The sequence below is a fragment of the Sciurus vulgaris genome (genome assembly GCF_902686455.1).
Source record: "Sciurus vulgaris genome assembly, chromosome: 14".
In the NCBI taxonomy this organism is placed as follows: Eukaryota; Metazoa; Chordata; class Mammalia; order Rodentia; family Sciuridae; genus Sciurus; species Sciurus vulgaris.
In genome coordinates, this window is record NC_136475.1 from 15,944,229 (window position 1) to 15,959,674 (window position 15,446).

Sequence of the window (15,446 nt, forward strand, 5' to 3'; positions counted from 1 at the left end):
GGTTTTTAGGATCACACCATTTTTATAAGTGCTACGTTTCATAAAATAGTAGTCCAACCTATTAACACATTTGGTAGAGAAATGGAGGGTTGGGGTCTCACCAGTGACACAGATTGGTTCAGAGACTTAGGCACAGTATTGCTCTGTGGGTTTCAGTGGTCTCAAAACACAAATTGAAACACAAAGATCAAACAGAAGCACAAAATACATAAAGAAATAAATTATAGATAGAGAGATCACTAAATACATAAATCAGCAATCTCATCAGTCAAATCACTTTTGCAAAATCCCAAGCACTCCCAAGCGGCCTTAGGATGTGAGTGCATGAATGAATGAATGTCAGCAGTAACACAGAACACAATCCAAGACTCTCGGGAAGATCAAAGCAGAGGATGGATGTGAAATGACTGAAAACAGAATTGTTGCTGGGAATGCAGACATCCCTAGCTTTACTTATTGTAAGCAGAACACAAACAAAAGCACAGAACCTGTGTGTGAAGCCTCTCCCCAGGAGGGATGGATAGTAAGTGAGCACTACTAATAAATAAGTAAGCACATCAGGTGAGACTGACGCTCACAGGAAGTCAGCCTGGGCAACAGGATCCGGAGAGCTTGGCCCAAACTGTTTCACATGGGTGCAGATGGTTCCCAACTCCCCTTAAAACCATGAGTTTCTCAGACTAGAGTCAAGTTCTTCCATAACCTTCCAGAAGCTTCTCAAGAGAGCTGACAAAGAATTAGGCTATTCTAAGTTGACTCTAACGATGTGTTTCCCCACCCGACCCCTGAAGGCCAGGAGTTTCCATCAGATAGAAGAGAAGGGGGGGACTTCTTATTGGCATTGCTCCTCAACTTTCCAGTGTTTTCTTAAAGAAAATACACTCAGTGGATTTATAATTCTGCCTTAGGTAATTGGAGAAAAAGCAAAAAGTACTTTAAGAGGGATTTTGTTTTAAAATCATTTCCTATCTAGAGTCTCCCCCAAAAAAGTTATAAGAAGTTTATATACAGAGGACTTAGAGAGCACAACCTTGTGCATGAGTTGAAATGGCTTCAAACTTTGATAACAAGAAGACCCAGCAGGTCTGGGCCTTCCAGGAAGTGTCCACAGCAGGGTCCAGGAGACAGCCTGTTCCTACAGAGAGGGCTCACCTAACTGTCCCTGAGCCAGACTCTCTTCTGCCCTCCACCTACTGTGGCTCACCCCTCAGTTTCCAAGGTGGAACCTGGGATAAAACAGGGAGTATGCACTGCCCTGCTTTTCCACTGCAAGCTAACTTAATGAAAGCAGAAAGATAAGTCTTTCTCTCTTTCAATTTTTTTCTTATGAAACCATTGGAAACTGAAATATGTATGATTTGGAAAGAAACCTACTCATAACACCAACAGCAGGAGACCAGAACATCTAAACAATTTGTCATGGAACAAATGGACACAATAGGACTTCCATGGTATAAGGCTATTGTGCTTTGGGGGAGGAAGCAAGCAATCTGTCGTGGTCCAAGGCTATTTAAATCTCTAGGTCTCTAAGATAGAAAGTTTTGTAAGTGCATTTACTCTAGCTTCTCAGGAACTGAACAAAGAAGCTACCATTATTATTCTCTCATTTTAGAGATGAAATAATAGATGTTAGAGAGTTGACTCACCCCAAATCAGTCTTTAGTTAAGTGACAGGGCTGAGATTGTGGGAACCAGAGCTTAAGTTACCACTGCAGGTATGTCCCATAATAGCAAGGGTATTAAAAATAAGTGAAAATACACAATGCTGGTGGGGCTGCAAATTAGTGCAACCACTCTGGAAAGCAGTGTGGCAATTCCTCAGAAAACTTGGAATGGAGCCACCATTTGACCCAGCTATCCCACTCCTCAGTTTATACCCAAAGGACTTAAAATCAGCATCCTACAGTGATGCAGCCACATCAATGTTTACAGCAGCTCAACTCACAATAGCTAAATGATGGAACAAACCTAGGTGTCCTTCAACAGATGAATGGATAAAAAAAATGTGGTGTGTGTATATATGTATGTAATATATATATATGTGTGATGAAATATTACTCAGCTTTAAAGAAAAATGAAATTATGGCATTTGCAGGTAAATGGATGGAGCTGGAGAATATCATGCTAAGCAAAATAAGCCACACCCCCCAAACCAAAGGCCAAATGTTTTCTCTGATAAGCAGATGCTGATCCATAATGGAGGGGGTGGCAAGGGAAGAATGGAGAAACTTTGGACAGTGCAGAGGGGAGGTGGTGGGATGGGGCAGTGGGGATAGGAAGGGTGGTGGAATGAGATGGACATTATTATTCCTATATACATGTATGATTACACTACTGGTGTGACTGTACACCACGTACAGTCAGAGGAACGAAAAGTTGTGCTCCGTTTGTGTACAATGTGTCAAAATTCTACTGTCATGTATAACTAATCAGAACAAATTAAAAAATAAAAAAAAAATGAAAATACCAAATAAATGATCCTTGGCACTAAGGTATATGAGAGTAAACCTGTGCCCGGACAAGTATACACCAGGGATGCTGTGCATAAACCAGAGTGTGTGGTTACCTTAAAAACCACACAATGAAAGTGGTGAAATAAAGTGCGTCTACACGTTCTCTGTAATTGACTCGGCAATTATTCAGTGGGTACCAACTGTGTGCAGACAGTGAGTCAAACAAAGTTCCTCCCATGTGCAGGTGATATCCTAACAAATATCACCTATGTACGTATGCATACTATCTATATGTGCCTCACTGGGTGTGCAACAACAAAACGTATTTAATAATTTTTTCTCCCATAAGTATTTTAGGATTGAACTTTGGCTTATTAAAATTTACACTGTAGCCCAAGTTACCTGGGACTAAATTTTTTTCTATAATCTATGAATTCTTAACATGTTAAACATCAGTGGTATCTTCTTATCTATAGAGGATATGTTCCAAGACCCCAGGAGATACCTAAGTCCATGTATAGTACTGAATCCCATATATACTGCGTTTTTTTTCCCTACACATACCTTTAACAAAGTATAACTTATAAATTAGGCACAGTAAGAGATTAACAATAACTAATAATAAAATAGAACAATATACTTGGTATGTAAGAGTTAGGTGAATGTGGTCTTTCTTGAAAAAGTCAAGATGAATATTATTATCTTCAGACCACAGTTGTCTGCTGATAAATGAACAGTGGAAATCAAAATCACAGCTGAGGAGGTCAACTTTGTTTCAAAACCATTAAAATTCTACATTCCCCAAGGCACGGAAGAGACTGCACCAAGATTCAGAAGTTCTAGATTTGCATTCTAGCTCTCTACTAAGAAGGAGTTCTGCCATCTTGCCTTTTTGTTAGCTCTTTCTGTTCTACCCACTTTACAGAGCTGTGTGAGGTCCTGCAAAAATCTTAACTGGGGGGGGTCACAATTTGCTTTCATATTTTACTTCAGATGACCCTCACAGTGATCCGTGAAGGAGATGGGTGGAATTATCATTATGGTCAGATTTTACAATGACTACCTGAAAGGGTTAAAATGAAGTAACAGAGATCAAGCACAGAGCCAAGCACAGGGCTCTGACTCCATACTGCCACAGATGGAAGCAGGGTGTGGTTGTCCTTCAGTGTCCTTGGGCATTGGTTCCCTGTCGATACCTGTTGGATACCAAAATCCGCGCCAGCTCAAGTTCTTGTATCAAATGGTATGTATCTGCACGTAACCTGCACACATCCTCTTGTATACTTCAAATCATCTCTAGATGCCATGCGCTACCTCATAGAGTGTAAATGCTAAGTAAATAGTTATTATACATTGTTGAAGGAACGATGATTAAAAAAACATTGTGCAGCTTCAGACATTCAGTACAGATGCCTTTTTTCTAATTTTTTTGTCCATCATTGGTTGAATCCACACATGCAGAACCCACAGATACAGAGGGCTGCCTATATTTGATTATTCTTCTCCATGAGAGGTAGGATGGCAGCAGCAGACACAGTGAATGAAGAGGAACTGGCTGGGGACCCATCGCTACTCCTTAATGCTGTACGCTAGGGATAAGAATGGGGCCTACCTTGCAAAGTTACTATGAGGAGTAAATAAGATAATGAATGCAAAGTAGTTAGTTGACTGCACGACATGGCAAGGCGCACGGTTTGTTCTTGTCAGCTGTTATTATTTTATTAAAGAAACTGTGATAGATATAGCCTCACCCATCTCCACCCTCCACGCCACAAGAAAAGCTGATATGGGTGGCAATACAAAGCTCAGGTTTCCCAGCCAGTGGATCCCTAGGAAACAAACCTAGGAATTGGGAGCCGCCAAAGTACTAGTGAGAGGGTCACAGAAATGTGGTCAGGGAGGTGCTTCTTGCCCTGTTGCTCCTCAAGGAACTTTCTAACAAAACTCTTGAACTTGCGTAGAATGTTTTCCTGTGCACAACAGGCATGTGTAATCTGGTCATTTTTAGTGGGCATTTCTAAATGTAATTGTAGGATGGTGTTTTTGTTTTGTTTTGTTTTCTTTTCTGTCCTTCCCTCGTGAGACTTTGTATGCCCACGTGGAGTAAGAACACGGAATTCATCTGCAAAGAATGATTCTGTCCCAGCCACATAGGGAGCATGATGAAGAATTGCCCTGTCTTCTCCTTGGAATTATTGGAGATGAAGAGGAAATATAAGATCTCTTCATACAAGGGACCAACTTGACAAATCGAGATTAAGAAAGCCCATGAACGGTGATGAACAATGTACAGGACTATTCCAGGAAATAACTCAAACATGACTCATTATATTTAAGAGATGTAATTGCAAGAGAGTAACCTGTAATTGGACAGGTATCATTAAGAATGACAAGATGTCCACGTCTATACTTCACTCCATATAATAAGCACATGATTCTCTTGGCTTAAACTTCTTTTCCTACAGAAGTAAAAGCTTTGTTATAAATGATTTCCTCCCTTACAGATAATTTTATATTATCCTTATAAAATACTAAAAAATAGGAGAGATAATCTATCCCAATTTTGACCAGTTTTATAGGAGGACTGAGTAGGTAAAGACTTGCCAGGGTCACAAGACCAAGTTAAGGCAGAACTGGAGCTACCACAGGACCTTCCTGCTTCCGCTCTGGGAGGACCTTTTCCAAAATTCAAATTCAATACTTCCTCACCTGCTAAGCTATTCTTCTTCTATCCAAAGCATAAAAATATAGAATATGAAGCAAAGGCAGTTATACCTCTACAGCCTGCAGATAAAAAGAAAAGTAGTATTACTTCCATCTTACATTAGAAAGAAGTCATTGTGATATTCTGTGAAATACAACCATGAACTGTAAACACTGTATAGAAAGCTTTCCTTTAAAAGGTGTCCTGCAAAATATGAATACAGATACAGTCTTCTCTTGTTGCAAATATATAATATTAATATCTATCCAAGTTTAAAATAAAGGAAAATATAGAGGAGGCCAGAAATAAGGAGAGAAATCAAACTGATTAGAGATTGGTCAGTAGGATTTCAAGCCATAGTGACCAGGGGCATTCCAGACATGGACTCAAGTCCTGTGTGCTAAGGACCTGGCACCTTTAACACCTGCATGAAGAAAAGAAGTCTGACTTTAGATCACTAAAGGAAGGTCTCTTGCATAAATTCCCACATCTCAAAGAGCTACTTTGTCCTAAATAAATAAATAAATAGGGGGGAAAAGCGATGCCTATAGCCAGGAAAAAAGAAAGGGCAACATGCCAAATCTTTCTGGCTTTGGACCAGGGAGACGTGCACCTGTAGAGTATTAAACCCCAGGTTTACAGCACATACAGGTCTAAGGCATATATTAGAATACTTGAGTCATATAGAAAGGCCAAGCTAAGCAACGCACTAAAAAACAGATCATTCATGAAACCATAGGTTCCAGGGGTTGAGGGGAAGACTTGAAACCATTTTTTAAGAATATTTTCAACTTAAGGGAAACTGCCAAATAAATATGACCTGATAAAGCTAAGTTCACAACAAAACTACAATCTGTGCAAGAAAAAAACACACCAAAGGGAAAGTCAGTACATGTGCTGAACATGAAAATCAGCACCCCAGAATCAGGAAAAAGAAGAACAAACTGAAGGAGCCTATAACATGACTACAGTTTAAATAAATAGAGGAATGAAAGATGATTTAAAATTAAGTAATTAGTGGCAATTAAGTATATTTAAGGAGAACACTATGAATGAAATGCAGATAGACTTGAAAAAGGACCACAAAAGCTTAAATGAAAACATAATTAAAATAAAAGCCCAATGAGTAGGTTAACTATAGCTCAGGAACACACTGAGAGTAATAAGATAAACTGGAAATAAGGATCCAATGAAATCACCAAGAAATGGCACAAAAATGAAAAGTGCTGAAAAAACATAAAACCAGTTTAAAAACATGGACAGGACAGAAAACTTAGGTCCCAAGACAGAAAAATTAGGTAAGTCCATTCCTACACACTGAGAAAACAGCAGAGAATTAGAAATAACCAAACAAAACATTTTTTTCAAGAATCAGAGGAAAAAAGCCAGATAAATTCGAAAGGACAACAAGAATAAAAATACAACTCTCCTTGGCAAAAAGCAAGAAAGCAATGAAATCACATCTTCCACGTGGTAGTAACTCCAAACCTCATACTCAATTATATTTTCATGCAAAAGTATAATCAATATAAAGACAAGTTCAGACAAGACTAAAGACAAACCTCCTGAAGCATCTACGAAGGAATATACTGCAGTACAAAGGAAAGGAAGAAAGAGACAAAAGAAACAGTTTTTAAAATTGATGAACATATCTGCAAGTCTACATGAACATTTGTTCATAAAAAGATTAAACTGAGCTGGGCACAATGGCATATACCTACAATTCCAGTGGCTCAGGAGGCTGAGGCAGGAGGATTCCAAGTTCAAAGCCAGACTCAACAAAAGCGAGGCACTAAGCAACTCAGTGACACCTGGACTCTAAGTAAAATACAAAATAGGGCTGGGGATGTGACTCAGTGGCTCAGTCCTTGAGTTCAATCCCCGATATCAAAAAAAAAAAAAAAAAAAGATAATATTGCCAGACACTGTGGCTCCCTCCTGTAATCCCAGCAACTCAAGGAGGCAGAAGCAGGCAGATCAAAAGTTTGAGGCCCACCTCAGTAATTTAGTGAGACTGTTTCAAAATGAAAAAAAAAAAAAAAAAAAAAAAAGGGCTGGGGATATAGCTCAATGGTAATACATATACAATTAATTTGAAACTAAACCAGGCCTAAATTACAAAGAAAAAAAAGCAGATTTCAAAATAGGGATTTAAAACTTTATAAATGTCAAGTATTACACAGGAAGAGGACAATAATAAAATAGATGTTGTATTTACTATGATCCAGAAAATTATTTTAACACTCTACATATATTAACTAATTTAATTTTCACAATTACCCGGTATTGATATTTTTATTATTTCTATTTCTCCACAAGGACTGAAATCCAGTCCAGAAAGATTAAGTTATGCATTCCAAACCACACAACTACAAAATATGTAGAAAAATCCATGTAGGATGTGAGTCAAAGCTCCTATCAAATCAGATAATTATATTAAAATGTAAGAGTAACCACAAAAAGAAAAGAATAGGTCACTATGCATAAGAACACATAAGAAAAAAGTGATCATATCAAAATGTGGCAGGAAAGGAAAATAAAGACACCAAATAAAAGAGAATGAACTAAGAAAATAAGTCTAAATGTATCAGTGCTCACAATGAATATCATTATAGTCCTCTCTGAAAACCATAGGGATTTGAAATTTAAAGATATAAATAATATTTGTCCATTTTAGCATCAGCACACATCCACTTGGGAGCTCAGAGATTCATAAAACCATGGCATTCCATACCAGAGGGACTATTGGAAACAAGAGTGATTATGTTTTCAACTCTTAGGATTTTTTTTTTCAGGGATCAATTACACTGTAAGGTGGGGCTGACATATTAGAAAATAAGTAAATTCAACAATTCGCAAGTCGAGCTTTTGATTCAAGAATTAAATAAATACATAAATAAATTAAACCCAAAGAAAGCAGCACTCAGTAAGTCATGAAGGTAGGAACAGAGGCTGATCAATTAGAAGTTGATTAAAAAGCAAATTATATTTCAAAAGAATGAGATGGATGAATTTCTGAGAATTTTGATCAAGGTAAGAAAAGAGAATAAACATCTTAGGAATCAAAAGGACAACATGAATGCAGGTAGAGTGGAAATCTTTAGAATCATTTTTTAAAAATTTCCAATAAATGCAAAATATTAAGTGAAATGATAATTTTTAGAAAAATGTAAATTGCCAAAATTGGCCCATAGAACCATATAGAGCTATAAACATAAAAACAATTAAATCAGTGGTCAAAAATCTACCCGTATATAAAAACCAATAAATTCACCCAGTTTTATATAGGCAAGTTTTTACAACCATACAAGGAACAAACAAATTTACACAAAAGTTCCCTATGTACTTCTTAGGGCTTCAAGATAAGTCAAAAATTCTGTAAAAGAAATCAAACATCTCATCAGTGCTAAATATTGCTCTCCTCGTTAAAGTTGACACAGAGTACCATTTTCAACTGGTAAACAGTTATCTGTTATTATTTTAAACAGCGCAAAACCACTTTGGCAGTAGAGCATAGTGACGAAATTCTAGACGACACCTGAGTTGGTCTTTAGAAAAACACACCAGAGAGCTGCTGAAGTCCTCCTTCCCACAGGACACACATAATGTACAGCCAGCCCTATGGGAGTCGATGGAAGGTTCCAGAAAGCAGGAAATAAAGACTCTTCTTTTAGCTTTACTGGGACCCAGCACATGCCACGAGGAACACTTGACATTAGAAGTACATTTAGTGTCAGATGTTGTTGAAATCCTAGGTGAAGAGCAGGCCCTTCAGACCATGGCCAACCACACACGTCAGGTAAACCAGCAGCACAAAGAGAAACAGATCCAGTGCAAAGGATGAGTAATCACAGAGACAAAAATCTCTGTAATTTAGGCAGATATGTAACTCTCCAGCTTTATATTTCAGATTCAGGACAGCCTGGAGCCCAGAGGAGACATCTTCTTGGACCAAATTGTTTTCTGCCGTTCCCTTAAAATAATAAGAATTCAAGTTATTTAATTCTGAGACAACAGAATGGGAGGAAGTGGAAGATTCTGTAGCCTTACCTCAAGGATAGGGGCGAAGGAAATCAAAAAGACAGGATGACCATTCCACCTGGCAGGAGCGACAGAGAGACCAGCCCTAGGAAGCCACAAGGACTAGGTAAAAGCTCATGAGGAAGCTGAGTGAGGGTAAGCAGGGGACCCAGAGCTTATGTTCACTCAGGTGATTACAAACCCCACTGACCCAATTCATGGGCCAAAAACTCAGAGTAGATGATCCTACAACACACCAGGAAATTCTCCTCTTCTTCATTCCTTGGCAACCTATCATTCCAAGCTGGAGAACTCATCCCTGCATCCAGGGCTCACCAGGCAAAGTGTATATTTATAACTACAAAAAAAAAAAAAAAAAAAAAAAAAAAAATCAAGGGTTTCTCAAAACATAAATATTCAAAGCGAAAGAATAATAAAAGCTCACGTGTGTGAGGCCTTAAGGGGGAAAAAAAACAAACTAGGAAATGTTTCTTGCCAACGTGTTTAAAGCTTCTCCAGAATGCACTAAATTTACTGTTCTGTTGTTTTTTTAATACTACCTCACACACACATGCACACCACCATAATTATCATCACCCTCAGACTTATAGGAAATTTTATAACTGTAGAACTTCTATTTTTTAACCAAATCATTAGGAGGCTGATTCTTTCCTGATAGTCAGGTAAAACATTAAGCAGCTAAACTGAATCATTCAACGCTCCTCCAAACAAGGGTTTTCTCAGTCCTAACTATAATATTTCTAAGATTACAGTGTGCTGTAATTTGGAAAACCATTATGAATTCACTACTGGGTGTTATTTCAACCCACTACAAATGTTATGAGGAGTTTTCACTTTGGGGAACCTGTTACCCTTGTTTAGAATTATCACTAGTAATGTCTGGCTACATTCTCTGGGGCAGGTAAGCTCAGGTACACTGGGTAAGTGGCATAAAGTGCCCCAAATAAAATTGTCGCACTCTGCATGAGTTAGCATTTGTATTACCTTGTAGTCTCACATTCCCTTACCTAGCCCAACTCACCCTCCCTCCCAAATAGGAGCAATTTAGGATACATGTTATCCCCCGCTTTTCCAACACAAAAATTAGAACAGAACTTCAATGCCTTGGTGACTGTTTAATGGGTTGTGACACCAGGACAATCTTGCCCAAAGCCAAAGTTCAGGGCCCAAGGGCAAGAGCAAGGGTTGGGGCTTTCTGGGCATTGGAAGGATGGTCTAGGTACACAGCTAAAGAAGCAGGAGAGGGTGGAGCTATGGAAAGCAAAAACATAGCACCAGACTCAGTACCAGTTGTTTGGACTCCAAAACTCCATTTGCTGCCCCAAGAACTATACCTTTCCCCTCACCCTGCACATATTCCGCTTGGGAGCTCAGACCCCTCTCTGGACAGGAGATGTGAATGTCCACGATGTATCTCTTAACTGCCCCAGATGCAAAGAGGAAAGATAAAATAGTAGCCAGAGAACTGCAGAATCGAGTGAATAAATGGCAGATGGATCTGGAGGATGCAAGTGCAATATGTAATGTTTTCCACAGTGAAATGCAATACAGCATGGCCGGAACCGTGACAGGTAGCAGAGAAGCGGCCAGGAAAACAGAAACACATTTAGGCTAAGAAACTGCTAACGGGCAGACGAATGCACCTGCGGACTTTTACGCAAGCAAGCATGAACGACTTAACAAAATACCACACGATTACAGTGATAAGGTCAACTAAGATGAATGGAACACCACAGAAAGACATCAAGTGCAAAAGGCCACCCACAGAATACAGGCGCTTGAAATGAGCTGAGATAACGTCGGATGGAGAGAAACACCGGAGGCAGCCCAGGACAGTGGAAAAGGAAGCAAAGTGCCAGAAACAGCACAGTTACTACTGCCACTCTTACTGGTCCACCATCGCCATTGCCACTGAGGATAACGCCAAGGCGCGGTGCTACTACATGCACGGTTCAGACAATGTTGGGCACATCTGTTCTCAGTCCTCGCAACAGAACAAGTCTCCAGGGCAGACACAAAGATGAAGTGTAGACTGACCTGGCTGGATTTCTGGCTCCCCACCCCCGTCCCCCCACCACACACACCAGCAAATACACCTCCCCATGCCTCAGATTCCTGCTATACAAAACAGGCTCATCACACCAACCCAGGATGGAGGCTGTGAAAATGAGAGATAATGAACTTAAGTGCCTACTAGCGGCTGTTATTAGTGTAATTAATCTGATTAAAATAATCAGGAGTGAAGAACAGAGGAAGGAGTTGGAATAGAAAAGGCAACAGAAAAGCAGTAATGGATACAGGTCAGAGTCAGCCAGTGATGGAGCTTTCACTCAGAGGGAGGCTGAAGAGAACCCTCACCCAGGTTCCTGACTTTGCAAGCCCCTGGGTATGCAGAGTCTCTGTGCCTCTATCAAGCAAGAGCCTCTACCGGTACTCCCTACAGGGCAGGGATGTTGCAAGAATCTTATGAAAAGATGGCATCTGATTTTATTATTAGAGGCCATGAGTTTATGCATCTGATGGGTAGATGGATGGGGAAGTTCATTTCCTTTGCACCATTGCTCAGGGGGAATTAAAACACTCAACTAGCAGAGCCATGCCAAAGCCAGGCAATTAGAGACTGCAAAGTCATGAAATATTATGTGGCTTCTTTGGTCACCACAAATCTAATTAATTTAAACTGACATGGATGATGTGCTTTATCCTTACCTCCCACAACTTCCACCCTCTTACAAATCATCCCTTCCGCCTGCTTTGCGGTCCTCTTCAATTTATGCCTTTGTTCATTCCTGTCTGGAATGTTGTACCCTGTCATCTCCAATGGACCAGTCCCTGGTCATCTTGAAAACCCAGTTTACATGCTTCCTCTCTCAAGAAGTGACCCCTGCCACCCTATATTGCCATATGATATTTTATGAATTTCTCACCCTTCTTAGCACTTCTCTGTGCTATAACCATGGGTGTAAATGCCTCTCTCCACTAATCAGTAATTTCCCTGGGGGTGACAGGTCATGTGTTCTTTCATCCCCCAAGGAGAATGCATAAAACAGATAACATACAAAATCTGTTGACCTTATAACTTTTTCCAATCATTACAATAGTAATTTATGTACTTTAAGGTTTTTGCAAGAGTCTTTAAAATGTAAAGTGAGAATAAAAGAGAGCACCATGAATATAATGTAAAAGATTACTTGTAGGAAGGGTAAAGTTGAGAAAATCATCCTAAGCTTACTGTTTTCCAAATAGGAGTTAAGGATGAGGTGAAAATGGGTTACTTTTAAATATGTATCTCTCACCTCACTGGCCTTAGTCATTCCTAGAGAGTGACAGTCTCAGCTCAAAAGAGGGAAAGAGACAGGGCACTCCTGTCCCTGCTGCAGGCACTCAGGTGTCCCTGGTCTCCTTCCATGCACTTCATTAGTCAGGGGCATGGCTGGGTCTGTGTCACTGCCAACGCCCTCTGTCCTACAGCATCCAGGGCTTTAATGATTTCAGCCTTGGTACTTACTTGCACCTGTCTCTTGTAGGTGCGACTGATACGCTTCAGCCTAGCCACTTCCTCCCTCAGCAAACAGGTCTCACTTAACTTTGGCAAAGAGCTGTCAAACTTGGCATTCAAAGCAGGATCAAGCAGCAAATCGCTAAATTTGTATGGGCTAATCCTTTGGGGCCATTTCAAGGCCAATATCCACTTAGGAACCAAAGCATGAAACTATTCTCAAGAACTTTTTCAGTGGGCAGAAGTTGCTCTATGGGTCGCCCCTGTTCAGGAGGAGGTGGCCACGACTAGGAGGTCGACTCACCTATTAGGTCACCCACCAGGCGTCTGCGTCGCGATCGTCCCCGCCCCCACCCTGCAGGTCCAGCCACCTTACCAATCTTGGCCAGGGAGGCCAGCAGGATCCACAGGGTGATCTCGAAGGGGATCTGCACGTGGGGGTAATCCAGGGTGAACACCGGCAGACGGCTTTCCTCAAACGGCGTGGTTCCGGGAGCCACCACACTCGCTGGGCTAGGCTGGCTGGAGCTGGTGCCCTTGGCCTTTGGCGTGTCTAGGAGGGTCTCTGCCAGGGCGCCCGCCGGCCCCGACACCTGCAGGAGCAGCAGCAGCAGAAGCCCAGGCGGCGGCGCCAACAGGCTCCGCCGGGTGCCTGCTGGTTCCATGGGGTCGGCTCTGGGTGCAGCTGTGGAGCCGGGCGCTCGGCCCTCTGCGCGCTCAGCGCATCGCGCCGGGACAGCGCCACCCGCTTAGTCCTGCGAAGAGCCGGACAGCGAGAGGCTCACGCCGCCGCCGCGGAGCCGGGTCTCTGCAGCCAGCAGGCTTGGTCCGGGTCGCGAACAGGCTCACTGGAGGGGCGCGCGCGGCGACAGGAGGTCACCGCGCGGACCCTTGGCCGCCCTCAGCCGCCCTCCGCCGACAGCCGCCCGCCCATGCCCGGTCCGCGGCTCGCGGGCCCCAGCTGCAGGCCCTGCCCGGGGCGGCCCGCGGGCGGGGACGAGGGCGGGGCGGGCGCTGCGCCCAGGCCGCGGGGCGGGAGGACTCGTGGACCCAGCCCGTGCACTGCGCACCTGCTGGAGCCTGCGGGCGACACGAGGCCCTGGTGGCCGCGGGGGCGACGACTGTGCTCTTTTCTTGTGGGTCCCGTATGCCAAGACCTGCCACCCCTGGGGCCGGTGAGCTGTGGGTGGAATCGCCCCGCTGCGCGCTGGTGGCCGGAGCTGTCCCCGCCCCGGAGGCCGCCTCTGGCGTCCAGCCAGTGAAGAGACCGACGCTACCCACGCGACGCACTCTTGTCCCCACTCCCGCAAGGAGACACCCGGGTGCACTGGGCACGCGAGAAGGCGCTGCAGACTCAAGGTAGAGAGGAGAAACCCGGCTCGGTGGAATGGGGGTGCCATCACCCCAGCCCGGGCACTGCGGAGGCCGAGACAGGCAACGGAGCTCGCCTCACTTTGCACCCCTTTGGAGAGTCAGCAAGTCGAATACAAGGCACTCTCTGCACCGAAACTCCCTGTGCAGAACGCAGTGTTCCCACGCTCCCACAGAAGCCTTTCCTTTCCTACCTTGTGCTGGTCTCGCTCATTGTAACACTGTCGATTCCACTATTCTTCTCCCTCCCCCAGCTCGTGAAAAAGAAAAACATCTTTCTCTGTTTTTAGGCTTAGAGGTGAACATGTCTGAGAGCATCAGAAATATAATTATTTCATGGAAAACCAGTGATTTGCCTAGCTCAGATTGACTTGCTCCGCTAATTACAGGACCCAGCTGTGGTTTGGAAAGGGAAGGAAAAGGGAGCGTGATTCTCCCAGATCTAAAAGAGCTTTATCTTTCAGCGCCAACCTCTCGCCTCTTCTCCTCCTCCTTCGGGTGTTTTATGCTTCGCTGGTTGCAATCTTACTGTCCAGGCATCTTTATCACCAGAAATTGAAACGAACAAGAAAAAGGAGACCAGTGGCCACTCATATTCACTGAAACAAGCCCCCCTTTGATATTTGTGAAATAAAATCCTTCTCTTTTTTTGTCTTGTGTGTGTGTGTGTGTGTGTGTGTGTGTAAATGTGTAGCCCTGGCTATTAAACAAACACCAGGCAGCTCAACATTCAAAGCAAAAATTTTTTTCAAGTTCTAACAGTCTGCCAGATGTCAGCAAAAGGTACAAGAAACAAATCCACGAGCTGAACAGAAGCAAGTAAGCAACAGTCACCTTTGAGCCTTAAAAGGAAGGTGCGGACAAGTCCAGGGTAAGAAGGGAGAATGATTCTCAGAGATGACATGGAGTACTTTGGTTAATATTTTACAAAGTTTCCGTTTTTCAAATGGGAAACAAAATTGAATCCAAAGATATTTCTATTTTCTTAAGAAGAATCACTGAGCCATTGAAAACACAGTTTCTCCTTGCCTTTTCCCTCAGGTTTATTAAAATTATGTGCCTAATATACTCTTGTGAGAAAGGCACTTGCAAATAAGAACTTGTTTCGATTGTTCTTTCTGCATGGGAAGCTCTGGGTCAAGTAGTGTGTGTGTGTGTGTGTGTGTGTGTGTGTGTGTGTGTGTGTGTGTGTGCGCGCGCCCGCGCACGCACATATCCATATATGTGTGTGTGTGTTCATCACAAAAAGCTAAAGAGACAGACACTCTTGCATTCATTTATAAGTAAAGAAATATAGAAGTATAAGTGTTTCAAAATAAACAATCACGTTTACAAATTAAATAAGGTTCTGGAAGGAATTCACACCCAGGTCTGTCCT

General features: G+C 42.4%; 1 protein-coding gene across 3 annotated transcripts in view; it reads right to left on the reverse strand.

Annotated features, from left to right (window-relative positions):
- Window positions 1-14,689, reverse strand: part of SLC9A2 (solute carrier family 9 member A2) — a 97,415-nt gene extending 82,726 nt beyond the window's left edge. Inside the window, exon 1 of one of the 3 annotated variants that reach the window (XM_079110265.1) lies at window positions 13,074-14,689. In XM_079110265.1, coding sequence (XP_078966391.1) covers window positions 13,074-13,362 — 289 coding nt within the window. In that variant the 5' untranslated portion in view covers window positions 13,363-14,689. The remainder of the gene's footprint in view (window positions 1-13,073) is intronic. The other 2 variants (XM_079110264.1, XM_079110266.1) reach the window with 2 other exon arrangements.
- Between the last annotated feature and the right edge of the window lie 757 nt (window positions 14,690-15,446).